Genomic DNA, 17206 nt, shown 5'->3' on the forward strand with positions numbered 1-17206 from the left:
GATGATAACTGTCAGCTTAATAAACTGTATATGGAGAAGTGGCACAATTACCTTTGTCAAGGCACTGGGAAAAAGAAGAATGGAGATAAACATTAAAGGAGAAGTCAATAGGTAAAGAATGCTAATTACACAAGAACACATAGGATAAGCTGAGTCAGGAATATACTTATATGTTGAATCAGAATAAGGATTTCATCAGAGAAGTGGTGGTCTGAGGCTGCCTTTCACTGGTCAAGCACAGCAACTTGTCATGTTTCAATTTGTTGTTTATACCTTTAGCAATGGGATGATATGGTGTGGCTTCTCACAACAGCAGAGGACTGAACATAATAATCCAGAAGGTCCTTTGCAGTCTTACATCCTTGGACACCTCTTGAGTGTGAAAAACTTATTGGTGCTGGCTCGTGCGCGTCTTTGTTCCGACTGCTTGGCAGAGAGACATTCCCAACTGCGCTTACAGACTGTTCCCAAGACTCTTCCTTGGCCAAAAAAAGTTGGCTGATGCCTATACAAGTTGTTACTAGATCAGTGGGAGGAAGATGCCATAATGCAGCAAAGGCGATGGGATGACTGGTTTCCATAGCAGTTCTACATCCACTAGATGGAGAAAGAAATCAGACTTGTAGTTCAAACTCAGGCTGTTTTGGTGTTGATCTGTTACCATTCTGAAGTCAGCGGTAGTGTGTATCTACATTTTTCCCTTGCCCATCTTTCTGTAGTGAGCTTTTCTGCACAGGTGTAACTACATTGATAGAGCTTTGTCAGTAAAAGGTAATTACCTTTAAAATTTATTCATGCATATGCAATCTTTGTCCTGTTTCAGACCCTGAAATGGTAACTGAAAGAGGTTGCACAGTGTGAGCTGGTGCTGTGCATCTACAAGCAGAACTGCTCTCATGTAGAAACTTCTGCTTGTAATAAAGTAGTGTAAATGTTCTCACTTTATAGAAGCCATGATGTCTGAATGAGATTTCATTACCTGTAGGATGCAAACACCTTGATAACTTTTTGAAAACCAAATAGCAGCCTTCCTGAGGGAAATATTACTGCTGTGTAAAGGACCTGTCTTTCAAAGGGACCTAGAGACCATGCCCGTGTTTTTGTCTGTGACATCAGTTGGCTGGCATGAAGAAATTCCTTGGGGATTGTGGGAGTGAAGTCTCATTCCCTGTGGACTACTAAGAAAACTACTTAACAAATTGTTTCAGTTTTGCTGTGTAACCCAGTGAAATTAGTAGACAAAAGTAAAGCAGAACACACAGTGATCTTATGTTTTGAAATTGCTAGGATGTTCTGTAGGTTGAATATCCTGGGAATTTGTGTTTAGACACCTTTTATTCTAGATTTAACATAAATATTTCAAAAAGCAAATGAACAAACAAGCCAATCTGCCTATTTCTGGGTAGCTGGAGCTAGAATTTGAATTAATGTTTCAAAAAAACCAAAGGTAGCTTTATCTTTCCTCTGCAAGAAAGTGAGATGTTTTCTCTTGATTTAAACTAGATGATGCACCATGTTATTTTCTGCATGTATGTTCTGTAGTGATTCTTTTCAGGAAAAAGGTGGTTTCTGCTTATTTGGCTGATCAATATTAGAGTTTTGCATATTTCTTGTCACCACTTCTGGGTCCCACAATGTTTTGCAGATTGCACAAGTGTGTAAAAGACATGACACCATAGGTCAGGACCTGCTTGCGGTGTGTGTCAATGACATCCTGGCTCAAGGAGCAGAGCCTCTCTTCTTCCTCAGTTATTTTGCCTGTGGCAAACTTGATGCTGAAGTGACTGAAACAATCAAAGAAGGAATAGCTGAAGGCTGCAGAAATGCAGGATGTGCTTTCCTGGGTATGAATGCTTCTCTCCTTTGAGATTTGAATATTCTGATGTTGAAATGGTTACTAATGAAATAGACTTTGTAGGCAGGGGCAGTAGGTGGCATTACAACTGCTGCTTTCTTTTTGGTGGGAAAAACAGTCAAGCATTTGGGCTTAAACGCTTCCTTATTTGTATAATGGGTCAGCACAGAGGGATGATTTTTACTGTTCATGCATTTGGATTCTAATTCTTGCTCCTTTACCCTTGTTCAAAGGAGAACAAAGCTGGATGCCTTACATTCTTCAAGTGTTAATATGTTTTCATTCCCTTTCTGATATTCAGTCATAGCAGGGAGGTGCCAGATGAGTAGCATAAAATAATAATTAAAAAGTTTCTTCTTTTAATAACTTCATGAAGCTCTGTTTTATTGAAGTCTTGAGGTGAAGTAGGAAACTAAGAAGGATTTTTAAAATACATCTGAATGTATTTCTTAGGCTGTGTTTCTGTAGCTGTCCTGGATACATTCCTTATTTTAGGAGATTCTCTAGATTTAAAATTAGCAATAAAACATACTTACAGGTAGTGCTGTCTGCTTTCTGTCCCCACTTAGGCAGGGAGATGACTGAGGTGACTGGCATATACTCTTCTGGAGAGTATGACCTGGCTGGCTTTGTGGTTGGTGCAGTGGAGCGAGGGCAGATGCTTCTGGGGCTGCAGAGAGCTGAGGAGGAGGATGTGCTTATTGGACTGGCCTCTTCTGGGATTCATGGCTGTGGCTTTAGCATCATAAGGAAGATTCTCTTAATGTCCTCCTTACACTACTCCTCACCAGCACCTGGCAGCTGTGGTGACAAGACTCTAGGTACAGTACCTTTCATCTCAAAAGCAAACCTGCATTTGAATTGTGTTCAGACATTTCCACAGCTAGGTGCTGCCAAGGGTTGTTTACTTCAGGATGGGTTAGTGTTTGTTCAGTTTTGGGGTAGGTATGTGGGCTTGTGTCTACAGTTTTGGAAAAGCAAGCCAGCACTTTTTGCTACTTCCCAGTGTTGTCTGCCACAAAAAGCAGAAGAGAACCTGCTCAGAGAAGCATTCCCATTAAATACCTAATGACCTTTTAAACAAATTAATTGGATTGACACTTTTGTTTGCAGGAGATGTACTGCTGACCCCAGCAAAAATGTACAGTCCATCTTTGCTGCCTGTCCTTCGCTCAGGGCACGTGAAGGCTTTTGCCTTCATTGCTGAGGAGGGGTTGCTGGAAGGCATCTCCAGAATTCTGCCAGAACATGTCAGTGCTGTCCTAGGTAAGTATCAAAGATGACTGTTTCTGTTTGACAAGATTTAGATACAGCATGGACTTGACTTTTCAGCTTCAGTTAGAGAGATACTCAGAAATGTATGTGGTATGTAGTTGGAGACTGAATGACCCAAAGTCAGAGCTTTTCCAAAGAACCTACCAAAAGCATTCCTATTGCAAGTAAGCATCAGCACTTGATGAGCACCAGTCTCTTGCTGGAGACAGGAAATTTAAGGAGAGTTTGAAGGCAGCTCATCTCTAGGGCAGCAGGTGTTTGAGAAGATCGATTGTTCTGCAAGACATCTCTCCATACTAAACACTTTGACCATACAGTGAAGCTGGTTGAGAGAATTAATTTGCATGACTCACTACACACACACACACAAACACATACAGATTTAATGCAGTTTTATGGCAGGTGGTAGCTTCCCCACAACAGATTAGCATTTGACGTGTAAGTAAACTAGATTTTCTTCTGTTGAAGGCAAAATTGGGCAAAATATTAAGAAGTTCAAAATATTAAAGCAAACCATATTCATGCAAGTGCAGAAATATTGTGGAGAGGGTAAGGGGGAAGGAATGAGCCTGTATGTCTGTCTGTATTTCTCAGAAATGAAATTAGAAAGGGAAGAAATAAATCCAGCTGTCAAGGTGGTGCCTAGCTTGCTTGCCCCAGTGCCTGGAACCACAGAGAAGATAACAAGCCCAAGGGATTGTTAGTTTCCTAAAGCGAAGTCATGATGTGAAGTCTGCACCATCAGACTTTCAACAGACAGCCTAAGGCCATGCCCATGTGAATAGTATCACTGTCAAAGCCTATCCATGCTTCCCATCCATGGGTAGAACACTCAGCCCTTTTCCAATCTGCCCATCAATACAACTAAATATAGACTCTAATACTAATTTAGATTCTTTGAAACAGAAAACCAGGATCTGCTTAAGTAGTCTAAAAAAGCCAGAAGAGGATTTGTCCCATGGCTCCTTTATCTCTTATGGAAGAGATGTAAGTCATCTGTAGCTTTTTTATTCTGGTTGATGAGGGATTTGCCATCATTTCACTCATGTTCTCATTAGAAAGCCTAGAAAAGACTTGCCTCACACGAATTATGGCTAGGAACCTCTAGGTAAGCAGCACCTATGAGGCTGACTAGAAGTTGGGTCAGTGTCCTCCTTGAACAGTGTTCTTAGAATGGCAAGAATTAGTATCTGTCAGTTCCTGCAATACACCACCATCACTATACATAATAAAAGAGATGCAGCAAACATTTGTGCTGACCATATACACATTTCAATAATTTTCAGATGCTTTCAGCTGGAAGATTCCAGAAATCTTTTGCTGGCTTTACAGAGAGGGAAACCTCTCTGTGGAGGAGATGGCTCAGACGTTTAACTGTGGGATCGCTGCAGTGCTGGTTGTGCAGAAGGACCTGGCTCAGCATGTTCTCAAGGACATACAGAGACATGAGGAAGCTTGGCTGATTGGGAAAGTTGTTGCCCCTTGTGATACAGGTTAGCAGGTGTCCTAATGGGAAAGGAAGACACAAAAAATAAACAGAGCATGCTTTGATTCAAAGTGTACCAGGTTCACCTGGTCTCACTTCAGAGAAGTGTCCACTTAAGGCTGTGCTGCTTATTTTTCAAGTGGATACAGGGTAAGTTGTTTCAGAGTGTAAATCTGTAAAATGCTGAACATCTCCTGGGAGGCACCAGTTGTCACCGGTTCTGTAGGCACTCCCTATTGCAAAGTTTGTGTAGTTTACATCATTTTTCTGTGGTTTCACTAAGCTGACATTCACCTCTAGATTTCATTATTAAATATACTGAGAAGTGACTGGCTTGTTTTCAGAGTCACAGTACTTGAATGATGTCTTACCTAGGTACCTGCTTGAGACTTGAGTAATTCCTTCTAATGATGGTAAGGACTCAAACATTAGGTGATTATATTTTACCACAATCATGGTGATCAACCCCACCTCCTTTGCAACCCCTTCCTTACTCACACTGGTCCTGTGTAAAGATTGAGGGTAGGCCACAGCTGTGTATAGTTGTATGTGATTGTAAGTCTTCATTCTGGTGTGTCCAGTGATTGACATGCAGCAAGACATGAGCCAAAATCCCTCTGGAAACCAAACAGCTTTGTTGGGGGAGCAGTTTGGGCAGCCAAAATGCAACATCATTTTTAGAGTAACAACACAAGAGAAAGAGGAAGACAGGTATAAAAAATAGGGATAATCCTTGAAGACCATGCCTTACCTAGGCCTTTGTAAACGGTTCTGTGGGTAACACAAAAGAGATCAGCACAACTAGTGTGAGTTGGTTTGTTCAAGTAGTATATGTTTTTGTAGTCAAGTTAGTGCTAACATAAATTCACTGCTGATATGTTTTCTTTTATTTGAAATTTGTATGATTGATAAACTGCACAAAATAAATTTAGATGGAGAAAAAAAATCCAAGGTATTTTAACATTTTCCTCATATTTGGAGAAGGTTCTCACATCAAAGTCGAGCATCTTCTAGAAGCTCTGCAGCTGAGCAGCCCCCATCATCTGCTGAATAACGCTGTTGTTGAGAGTCAACACCAACCCAGAAAGAACAAAGTTAAAGTAGCTGTTCTCATCTCTGGAACAGGTGAGCTTACATTTATCATCACAGAGATAAATGTCCTTTCAAAGGAGTGGCTGAATCAGCCCTGATACAAGTGTATCCACCTTGCCTGTTTTCAGTAGAGTCTATGGAGCCTTCTAAACCCAAGGTTGTATTTTGACTAGAAGTCAGTAAGTTATATTGTACTGCTTAACAAGTGAGCTTTATTAATGCCCAAATTCCTTAGTCCTCTGCTATTTGTGCAGTTATTGGAAGCAAGATTTTTGTTAGATAAACAGGACTGAGAGCCAATTGTCAGTGACACAGGTGTTCATCTATTTCATGAATGTTTGCTTTCTCCATTTGAGGCACAAACCTTGCTGCACTCATCAGTTACGCGAAAGAGCCAGGCAGTTGTGCTCAGGTTGTCCTTGTCATCTCCAACAAGTCTGGTGTTGAAGAACTACGAAATGCAGCCCGGGCTGGAATTCCCACCAGGGTAAAGACACCCTTTTCATTTCCTTCTTATGTTCCATGTTTCACTTCGGTTTAAAACTACTGAGGGTGAGTGGATGTAGCAGAAAGTTGTCAAATCTACCAGCAGAGGGAGAGCTGAAAGCTGTTCATTGGAGGCTGTGAGTCTTTCCCGTCTCTTCAATGAGTGCTACACTCCAGAGTTAGGAAGGGACTTCAAACTGCAAGTGCTGTGATGATTTGGGTCTGAGACCGTAGCCTATGCAGGTTCAAGCTTTTAACTTAGATCAGTAAGACTTTAGGCTCTGCAAAACACTTAAGTGTGTTGTCTGCTTGGCTAATCCCTTCTTAGAGAGACCTTTGTCTCGTGTTGTGCTCAGTCACTTTCAGTGGCACCACAGTAGCCTTTTCTCCTGTCTAGAAATGTCTAGAAAGACATTACCATCATGTCACTGTGTTTGTCCAAGCATAGAACATGGCTTTCGAAAACATTCACCAACTTGGGGTTTTGAATGCCACCCACCAGGACTCTTCCTTCTAACGTTATATCAATTTGAACAGTTACCATGTCTGTACCGCGATGCACAGGTGGAAATAGAGGCTCCCCATGCATTAAGAAAGTTTTCAGCAAGCTTCCTCAACAGCTGAGTTGGATTCGTGATAACTTCTTTCTAGCAATATAAAGACTCATCTTTAGGAAACAAAAGGAGATGTGTCAAAGTCCATTCACATTTTCATAGGCAAATACATACCAGATTGTTAGCCCCTTATTTGAATGTCCTCATGGACAGAATCAGGAATCAACAGTTACCTTGGGAGCTGAGGCTGAGAGGTGCAGTAGACATAAGAAAAGTTCCTGACTTCTGCTCCCCTTCCTCAGAATGTCTGGCCCGTGTGTTGTCTTTTAGATGAGCTTGTGCTTTTCATTGAGCCACTTCAGACTAACTGGTGATGGTGATACCAGTGAGTCATTGCTGGTTTTACTTTAGCCTTTGGCTAGACATTCTGGAATCAGAGGTCAGTATCTACCAATGTGTTCTGCCTTATTTCCCTCTATACCACATTACCCACGTTTCTCTTCACAGTTGGCTTCTCTTTGTGCCGTTTTTGTACATGTCCTAGAAAGCACCCTGTGTGATACAGCCACTGGCACTGGCGTGTTCCCAGGAATGTTTATATGAATGTGAAAAATCACCAATGTCCTGAATAATGTACCCACTTGTAATGTTTTAAATCCTCAAGTGCCCTGGAATAAATGCAGTTTGCTTTCCCTTTGTTGCCCAAGTAGCTGCTCTCATTCACAGGAGGTTTATTGCCTTAGCATGTGTTTTGATGTTTTAGGTGATTGATCATAAGTTATATGGAAGTCGCTCTGAATTTGACAGCACAATCGACCGAGTTCTTGAAGAATTTGCTGTTGAACTAGTGTGTCTTTCAGGATTTATGAGAATTTTGTCCAGTCCTTTTCTCAGAAAATGGAAAGGTAAGAAATCAGAAATGTAAAACAGAAATGAAAATAGGGATGCTTGCTCTCATCACAATGACACAGTCACATTTCTTTGTCCTTTGGTTAAATCTCTCATGGCCTTGCTGACACTAGGTTTGCATGTTAATCAGTGGGGCTGCCCTACACTTTCATTTTTTCCAGCCACTGGGACTGTGCTGGGATTCTTAATGCGCATTGGCAGAGAACTGCCTCGTGCTGGTATAATGAGGAACAAAGGGGCAAAGTCAGGGTCACAGATATGGTCTGTCTGCCTGCCTTCCTTCTGGGAAGGAGGATTGCCTGAGGACAGGCAGGAGTTTGGTTCTGTCTGCAGGAGGGGACAGGTAGCATAACGATGTTATTCATCAAGGAGCAGTGCTGGGGAGTTGTGCTGAACTTACTCCCTGCAGTTGTCACTCAGAAAAAAAATGGGAAAGAGACTGATTTCTCAGTTCATCTCCCTCCTGTGCTGCCCTGAGGGCTGCTCAGCATAGCATCACTGTACTGTGTGCTAGAAGTACAGCCTTACAGCCCCCTGAGTGAATGCGGCTCTGCCATGGGGCAGATCTTTCTTTAGACACATTCCAGGCCAGTGGAGGGGGAAAACACACATTCCTCTTTCCCCTGGGTGCCTCGTGTCAGCTCCCAGGGCTTTGCTCAGAAGTTATTCTCTCACTGTGCAGATTGCATTTGGACAGGCTTCTTTGGGAATGATGTTTCCTATGAAAATCACTTCCATCTGTGCAGTGTCTCTGCTTGTGGCTGCAGTGTGAAGTCCTCTGCTTCCAAGCTCCTCTTCTGCAGCATGAGGGCTGCTCGCCTGGTAGGGAAGGGACTTACCACTATCTGGCCATCTACAGACACAAAAGCAAATGAGGTCCTTGGCCTTAACTGAAACAAACTTGCCCAGCTACTGCCAAAGCCTGCACACCGTCACCTGTGCTCCTGGAAGAACACTGTTTCCTCAGATCAAGGCAGTGCTTTCTCAGATTGCCTGGGAGACCATCACACCATGTGTGTGTTTGGCTTTTTAACCTGAATCTGAACATGCCCTGACTCAAATGCATGACTGCAGTTGAGACCATTTAAACTCCTGAGTGGAGCTCGGTGCTGCTATGTTGAACTGATGATCACATCTCACTTTTATTTTTAAAGGAAATTCGATTCAAATTAATTTTTTTTTCTTTTTCTTTTTTCTCCTCTCATACCAATGCCCAGGGAAAATTCTGAATGCTTCCCCATCACTTTTCCCACCAATAAAGGACAGAAATGCCCATCAGCAAGCCCTGCAAAGTGGAAACAAGGTCACAGGCTGCACCGTGCATTTTGTCCTGGTAAGTGTCCTCTTGCCCACCATTGAGTAAGTTATGAAAAGGAATGTCATGGTTTAAGCCCAGCTGGCTTGCTGACTCCCCCAGCCCATCCCCAGTGGAATGGGGAGGAGAATCAGAAAAGAGGTAAAAATCTGTAGGTTAAGATAAGAAAGGGTTAATAATTGAAATAAAAGTAAAATATAATGTAATAATAATAGGAGAGAGGAAGGAATAAACCCCACTGGCTAAAAGAAGCCCCAGTGATGCTCACCACCCACCGACTGATATCCAGCTCAACCCAAGCAGCAGTTGGTCCCTTCTGGGTAACTCCCCGTGGTTTATCCACTGGGCATGACATGCTGTGGTATGGAATACCCCTTTGGCTAGCTTGGGTCAGGTGTCCTGTCTTTGCTTCCTCCTGCCTTTTTGTGCCCCTCCTCACTGGCAGAGCGTGAGAGACTGAAAAGTCCTTGATCAGAGTAAGCATTACTTAACAGCAACTAAAACATCCATGTGTTATCAGGATTGTTCTCAGACTGAAGCCAAATCACAGCATTGCACCATATACTAGGAAGAAAATTAACTCTAATTTAAATTAAAGAAAATCAGCTGTATTCCAGACAAGACTAAGACATGGAATTTGCTGTCTTCTTTTATTTCTGAAGGCAGAAACAGGAAGAGCTAAGAGGAATGTGTGAAAATCTTAGGATTGGTACCAGTAAAAACGGGAAGATATGGGGATTACATTGTGTTTGTGGTTTCTTAAGGTCCTGTCTTCTCCCTTCTTATTATGGTTTGGGTTTTTTTCAGTTTCTCCTACTCAGCAAACTGCCCTCTCAATCTTCTAGCCCGTATCTCTTTTCCTGCTGTACCCCCTGGTAATGTGGGTACCCCTAATGGAGGTGCAGGCCTCTCTAGATGTACTTTAGGCCTCCAGCACACAACTGCACACATGCACGCTGAGATCTCTCACAAGACTTTCTCTGCCCTGTCCACATTGTCCATAACCTTCCCAAGACTGTTCACCAGCCTCTTCTAAGAGATTGCCACTATTCCCATTTCAGGAGGAATCTAGTCCGAAAGCAATGATCCACCAGGAGCCAGTATCTGTGAAGGCAGATGACACGGAGGAGATGCTATCAGAAAGGGTTAAAGAAGCTGAGTGTCGGGCTTTTCCTATTGCCCTGCAGCTGGTGGCCAGTGGAGCAGTGCAGTTAGGAGCTGATGGTAAAACATACTGGAAACAAGAGAGCCAAGGTCTGTGTCTTCAAGAAGAGAAGAGAGACTGCACATCCTCTCCCATGGCTCTGGAGCCTCAAGAAAATGATGTGGTGTAGCCAGGTTAACAAGTGGCTTGCTGTCTGCTCATCTTTCCCTCTTCTCTCCTCCTCTGTGTCCTTGATGTGCTTCTTTTTGACTGCAGGCGTATCCGTGTCACAGGTTTCCATTCTGAGCCATGATCCCTTTCCGTTAGCTTGCAGCTTTAGTTACACTCGTTTTGCAAAATCGGCAGTGGAAGCCAAGCTCTCATTCCAGATTTTGGATTTCTTTGTTCTGTTCTTTCATCTGTGAAGGAGAAGCTGTGCTACAAATCAAAGAGGGGGCTTAAGCTATAAAAATGGCCTAGTGCTTTAGAGGGAAATTAATTCAAGTTTTGTTGGCTGCATCACCAAGATGCAGAGCACCAGGAGCTTCAGAAAGCAACCACAAAGAGGAGCCAGACATGTCTGGGCAGATCAGAAGTGAGGTACAGCCTGGCACAGTGTGGATTTGTGGGTGAACAAGCGTTGGGAATGAATGCATAGTTCTGTGGGAGGAGGTGGGAGCTTAGAAGGACCCCATCCTTGTGAGCCCCACCACTGTGGGAGCACCTCAGGGTGCAGAGGAGAAGAGGATACGTAAACAAGCACCAGGGTGGGAGCCAGAGTCCAGTGAACCGCCAAGCAGAAGGCCCAAAGGCCAAAAGGCAGGGAACCTTAAAAAGCAAACCAAACTGAAACAACCCCCCCTTTACAGATTGTCAACATGATGTGACAGTGCACACTTTTTCCTGCTCCTTGAAAGGGAGAGGCGCAGAGACATTCCCAGAGTTCCAGATTAAAACATTTCGATCTTGAGGGATGAAAATTTGATTGGAGGGACTAGAAACACAGATTTCAGGCGTTTTTCTTCCCTCATCCTTGAAATCAGCAGAACAAGGCATGCTCAGCTTAACTTGCAACAGCAGGAAAATCTCTTTGTCAACTGAATGACTTGGTCCAGAGTCAACCTTTTCCATGGAAGCTATCTTATAGCTGCCAGAGTAATGACTCCCATGCAAGTAACAAACCAGAGGAGGAATGTTAGCTAAGAAGCTACTTGAACAAATTAGAAGTATCCAGAGCTAGTTTTCCATAGGAGAGATCCCTAATATCCATCAGATATAGTGAAAAAAATGTGTTCTTATTTTGGTATTACACATACTGTACTAGTGAGGGACATACTGTATATTTCCCTCTTGGCTTTATCAGGCTGTTCAAGAGCATGAGTCAGATACAGTTAAAAGTCTAAATTTGGCCTTTCTTTTCTAAAGCATAGCTAACGGTGTTTCAGTAGTTGGGGAGGGAGAAATTCAGTTCTCCTGTGAGGTCTGCCATACAGGAATCTGTATCTGTCTTTTGCACTGCAATGACTGGAGAAAGGAACATGTGTTTTTCATGGCCTGAGAGAAATAAGAAGATCTGTAACTAGGCAAGATTAACAAATGTTGGTATATATAGCTCCTTTTTTTATGATAAGCACATTGCTTCATTTGCTTTTGGTTTGCTGTAACTGTGTAGAAACTTCCTGTTGTGTATTATTTGAATTGCATGGCATGCATGACTGAATGTTCCAAACGTCACAAATAAAATGTTAAAAAGAGAACAAGGCACAAGTTATGGTTTCCAGACGATCACCATGGTATCAAACAGCTCCTTCTTCCGTCGTGCTGCTGGCATCCCTCTGAGGTTGGGTGCAGTATATTACTAATTTATTAGAAGAGATTATATATTAATCTATCTATTCTTTATACAGAGTAGTAATTGAAGCAAAAAAATGGATCTAAGACCCAGTTCACACTCACCTTTCTTTTTATGCATTTGTAGAAATACAGGTAAGTGCAAAAATCTCATTTGTCATCAGCTTTAGACGGCAGAACACCCTACTCCTCCTCAAGCTGTCTGTGACGGAACAGGGTATTGGGTTTGGAACATCTGAGCCTTCTGTTGGCCTTCCTGACACAGATCAAACTGCTTTTATCAGTACTGTTGTACTTATTAACTGTAAGAGTAGTGATTTCACCTCTAGTGGTCTTAACTTCCTCTAACCTATGAGTTAAGTACGATTTGTTTTGACTTGTAGATGGTTTACTTTGCAATGTAGCTCTGACACTGAGCTCGTGTGGGCTGAGCCCCTGCCAGGGCTGGACTCTCCCTGCAACCTCTGCATCCTCACTGAGCCAGGCTGGATTTCAAACCTCGGTGGGCAGTTTGCCTGTGGGGATGCACTTCTCTGGGAGGGCAGGTTTGTAAAGAAAAACTCTGGGATGAAGACTTAGCTTTTACTCTTTGCCCTTTACAAGCAAATCAAATTGGACCATGTCATTTTCCTCTGTATTTGCTTGAGCTTTATCCTCAGTGACAATGACAGGAGTATCTTGTCAGCAAGTTTCTTCATCACGGACCAGCTGGCCACGGACACAGTAAAGTCACCACACTTGGTGAATTGTTACTGACTTACACAGGATTGCACGTGTTGTAACCTCACAAACTGATTTACAGGTGCTGTACTTCAGACAAAGTTCAATTCTGTTTCACAAACTCCTCCAGCTCATCCCCCTGGCAAAGGAATTCCACTGAAAGATTTTGATGTTTAAATTTTTAACTTTATTAGATGTGATTTCAAATCCAAATTGAGATTATGTTAACACAAAAGTACCATAAGGACTTCAGTGCACAGAATACAAATTAGCTTTCTCTGTATTAAAGGGGAGCCCTAAACCATACATAATCAGCTTCAGTCAGATGCTTTTGGATTGTATGGGGGAAAACTGATTACTTTAGTGAATACATTAAAATGTTTCTACAACTACTATTAGAATATTAAAAAAACCAGGTGCTTTTTCACCAGTATTGAGCTGTTCAAAACCCTTATTGTTTCCATCAGTGAAAATCCATCAGTATTTCAAGTGAAAATACTGGTCCAAGAATAAAGGCACTTAACTTCACCAGAATTGCTGAAGCATGACTCACAAGCCAAGAACACATTCTGTATCTAGTCCTAACCCTCCTTCTCCTTGTTAAAAGGAAAAAAAGCCAAACAACTATGTTGCTTCTGCACAAATCTTTGAGGTGAATTCATATGTAGATTCACATGGGGATGCTCAAGGGCAAATGGTCACTGGACATTTAAATCTATTCAGCACCTGATAACAAGTCCATCGCTTGAAATTACGGGCTATTTCCAGAATCTGGGCCAGACAAAATCTACCAACATTAAAATAGAAACTATATGGGAAAAAGTCAATTTTATTAGCTGCAGGAATACTTAGTGTTTTGGGAGGCCAGTTCTTGCTTTGGCTAGAGATTTTTATGAGTAAAATTTTTGCCTTTAGCTGTCTCTCACATTGTACCAGTTCCATTACTTCTCCCCACAAACACTTCACAGCACATGAGAAGAGTGTCCTCTGTTATAGCCTGTACGGTCTGTTAGACAGTAATACTGATGTTCCCAAGTCAACCTGAGAGATGCTCAGATCTCTCTGTAACCAAGAGAGTGGGTTTTTTGTTTGTTAAGAAATTGATTGAGAGCCCAAATGTTGGCAGATAAAGTGATTATACTTAAGAAGCATGTAACAGAGCCACCACTGAAACTACTGAGAACAGCCCCCTTCCTCAATATTCCCATTTGTGGCTTTCTCCAGATTTTCCTTTGAATCTCTATTCATTTGAGTGAGAACATGACATGGTAAACTCTATGTTGAAAACACTACGTGAAGAGAATAAAGCGTCCATGCTACTAGTCTGTGACCTCTGTTTCTATCAGTTAAGGCATCCACCTGCCCCACCTGAGGACGCTGGCGGATGTGATGCTCCTACTTCCAGTAGATCTTGCCGGCTTCCCCAACCTGCACAGCCCCACTGGCAACAAGCTGCAGGGCAGCAGGGAAGGCTCGGTGCTCGGCCTCCTTCACCCTTTCGGACAGGGTCTCCACTGTGTCACCAACCTTAACTGGAACTGCCTCTTGGAAAATGATTGCTCCAGCATCAACTTCCTCCTGTAAAAGCAACAGCCAAGAAGTCTATGCGGTTGAAAGAGGACAACAAATGTAACCCAGCTGCCTTGGGGATCTGTTTATCATTACACTATTACAGGAAACATGAATTTGGGCTCATGCGAGGAGTGAAAAAAGGATGCTGGCACTCACACCGGCCTGTGAGGCACTGACAGAACTGTAGTGTTCGCAGAAAAAGAGGAGGTAGGCAGAACACCATCAAGTAACATTTCTGCTACAGAAAAGAACAAAAGCCATGCTAACTGGGGACATGATAGGCTAAATTGGACCAAACGATGACATTTCGATTCAGAAGAGCGAATTAGCCAAGCCATGGCTCAGAGCTGGAGTAGAGGACACCGCAGGTCTTTCTTCTGCATGTTAGTGAGGCAGATCCCTGCTGCTGAGTTATTGTTTCTCGGTACACTGCCACACAGAGAAGAAACCCTAAGTCATATAATGGAGAAAGGAATGTGATTTTTCCTTCTTTCTGGAAAATAGTTTTTGTCTCCTTTTCCAAGAGAAAGAAAAAATCATCAGAACAGATGTCAGGAGCAGTGGAAAAGGAGAGGATAATCTGAAGAATGCAGTGAAGAGGGGGAGACTAGTTACTGTCAACCCTGAGAACTGAACAACATGGAAAAAATGCACCCTGAGGTGATAAAAATGTGCATCTTCCAAGTGGAGACATCCCTGGCTTTTGTTTTCTTAGTTTCTAACAGAAATTGTGAAGTTTTACTCTGTTACCATAAACACTGGATTACTTCTCAACAAATCAAAGCTTCTAGTGCCATTCCCAGCGTTGTTGGTTGTTGAGTTCTCTTTTTTTCTTTTCCTTAAAACCAATGACTCAGGAAGGTTCTACAATAAAATCTAAGAGTTGGTGCTGTGTAGTAATAAAGATTTGGGGTTAGCCAAGGCCTTATATAAACTAGTATCCCCGCTCCAACTGGTGCTGGTAGGAAGTAGTGGGATGCTTAGCGAAGTTAGCTTAGGGAAAGCCTAAACTCCTGTATAGACTATTAATTTCCAGTTCTTTCTCCAGGAGCTCTATATTGTCTAATAACGTTACGAATGAACAAAGGAGCAAAGGTAAGCAAAGGTGATGGTATAAAGGTGTTCCAAGCAACCTCTGTGGTGAAAATCTTCAGACTAATGAATTACAGAGGAAAGGAGAAGGAAGTACTTACAGCTACAAAGTGTACAGTGCAGCCTGTGACCCGCACTCCAGCCTGTAACACCAATTTGTGGGCATTTGCACCCTTAAAAGAAGGCAGCAGAGATGGGTGGATGTTCAGTATTTTTCCTGGAAAATTATAAGTAAGGTCATTGCTTTTTAGAATTCAGCCCTACCAGAGTGTTCAAAGTACCATAATCAGCAGAGGAACAAATGACATTAGCAAAGATTTTTCACACCTTCTGCATAAACTTCATGTTAACGATACTGCCAGACAACCACCCAAAGCATTTCAAAATGTCTCGCTGTTTCAGCAATCAGTTACAATCAATTGCATGGCTAAAGCACATTACTCCAGTGACTAATAAAGGTTTGATGTAGCTGCTCTTTCCCTCAGCACCTTGTTCTTCTTTGCTTTGATCACAATCCTCTTTCTTAGAAACTCGGTGCAGTTTCAAATGATGTAACAAATGCCCCATGACATGGCAAAAATTCTTTAGCCTGGACGTTTCCTCCACACCTGTTTTGGCTTAATGAAAGGCAACAGCTGCTCATACAAGAGCCTTCTCTCTGCCCTTCTGAAAAGCACCTCTCTGTCACTGCTGATTTCCATGTGGAAAGTTGGCAGGGGGCTCTTGAAATCAATAATGTAACCTCTAACACTCAGCCAGATGCAACCATAGTTACATCCCCAGGAAGCATGTACCTTATATTTGCTTTAGAAGAGAAAGCATATGCCTGCATTCCCGCCTTGTTGTAAAGTAAGGGAGAGTGCCTGCTCATGACCTCAGGGTTTCACCACTGTGGCAATGCAATGGTTAAACCATGAGAAAACCTTCTTTCCTCTTGCAGACTTCCCCTGTTTGCTCCTAATAGTCTGTGATAACTCCTCCTGCCCATTGTGGAGCAAAGTCAAAAGGTGCTTGACAGCCCCAGATCTTCTCTTAGATATAGTACAAACCTTTACAGGATAAAAAAAAGTGGCCATCAATACTATTTATACCCCAGAAGGCTTCGCCCACGCCATCTCTGCATGCCTCCTGCTTACGAAGACTGTATGTCATTGGGACTCATTGAACACCACCTAAATGCCAAGCAGCGAGACGGAGCTGACAGATGCTGGCGGAGGCAGCAGTGTACTGAAATAGAGGCTTATGATTTTGTAATGTGAAGGGAAGGCCATTCCTGGCAGTACCATGCAAAACCTGCCCTCTCAATGCAGTAACTCATGCAGATGGGACTGTGCAACTTAAAAGAGGCAAATGTATCGGCTGATCTTCAACAATATCTCAAATGTGGTTTGTATCTCCAAAATACCCCTTTTTGAGCAGCAGCATCTCCCTGCCTGCTGCTCAAGTAAAAAAGTATTGGGGATGGTAGGCTGAGGACAACACTCTGCCCTTTCATCTTGAGTTTCCCCACTTTCTTATTACAGTAGCGTCAGAAACTGCTCTAAAGGAATGTGGGTTTCTGTTTGCTTGGTTTTGTTTTGTTTTGTAATCTGTCCTTTATGTTAATATTGAAAATTAACATTTCAGGGCCATTAAGCCAGAAAGAGTTTCATAAGTAACTTCATACTCAATGTCCTTGTGACTGCAAGAGGAAGAAAAAGCAACAGCTTCTAAGAGAGCTGCAACAAGAATTGATTACTGGTGAACAATTTAGGGCAGTCAGTGCCTAGACATGTCGGACAGTTTTACAGCAGGTTCTGGTTAGATGGTACAGATCCCTGAGCTCAACTTCAAGCTCACATCTAAGACTCAACTG

General features: G+C 42.6%; 3 protein-coding genes across 6 annotated transcripts in view; 2 read left to right on the top strand and 1 right to left on the bottom strand.

Moving 5' to 3' along the window:
* Window positions 1-11008, top strand: part of LOC133215219 (trifunctional purine biosynthetic protein adenosine-3-like) — a 28024-nt gene extending 17016 nt beyond the window's left edge. The window contains exons 14-22 of the mRNA XM_061359074.1: window positions 1646-1844; window positions 2425-2676; window positions 2969-3121; window positions 4417-4623; window positions 5601-5741; window positions 6065-6195; window positions 7512-7653; window positions 8875-8990; window positions 10034-11008. Of these exons, the coding sequence (XP_061215058.1) occupies window positions 1646-1844; window positions 2425-2676; window positions 2969-3121; window positions 4417-4623; window positions 5601-5741; window positions 6065-6195; window positions 7512-7653; window positions 8875-8990; window positions 10034-10306 (1614 nt within the window). The 3' untranslated portion in view covers window positions 10307-11008. The remainder of the gene's footprint in view (window positions 1-1645; window positions 1845-2424; window positions 2677-2968; window positions 3122-4416; window positions 4624-5600; window positions 5742-6064; window positions 6196-7511; window positions 7654-8874; window positions 8991-10033) is intronic.
* IFNGR2 (interferon gamma receptor 2) overlaps window positions 1-17206 on the top strand; it is a 147483-nt gene that overhangs the window by 55063 nt on the left and 75214 nt on the right. The gene's annotated exons all lie outside the window — the stretch shown is intronic.
* GART (phosphoribosylglycinamide formyltransferase, phosphoribosylglycinamide synthetase, phosphoribosylaminoimidazole synthetase) overlaps window positions 12852-17206 on the bottom strand; it is a 39259-nt gene continuing 34904 nt past the window's right edge. For all 4 annotated transcript variants that reach the window (XM_061359079.1, XM_061359076.1, XM_061359075.1 and 1 more), the window contains 2 exons: window positions 15453-15568; window positions 12852-14265 (listed from right to left, as the gene is read on the bottom strand). In XM_061359079.1, coding sequence (XP_061215063.1) covers window positions 14083-14265; window positions 15453-15568 — 299 coding nt within the window. In that variant the 3' untranslated portion in view covers window positions 12852-14082. The remainder of the gene's footprint in view (window positions 14266-15452; window positions 15569-17206) is intronic.

Source organism: Neopsephotus bourkii, unplaced genomic scaffold, assembly GCF_033783945.1.
Source record: "Neopsephotus bourkii isolate Nb327-2 ecotype Australia unplaced genomic scaffold, CSIRO-AGI_Nbou_v1 NB_962, whole genome shotgun sequence".
In the NCBI taxonomy this organism is placed as follows: Eukaryota; Metazoa; Chordata; class Aves; order Psittaciformes; family Psittacidae; genus Neopsephotus; species Neopsephotus bourkii.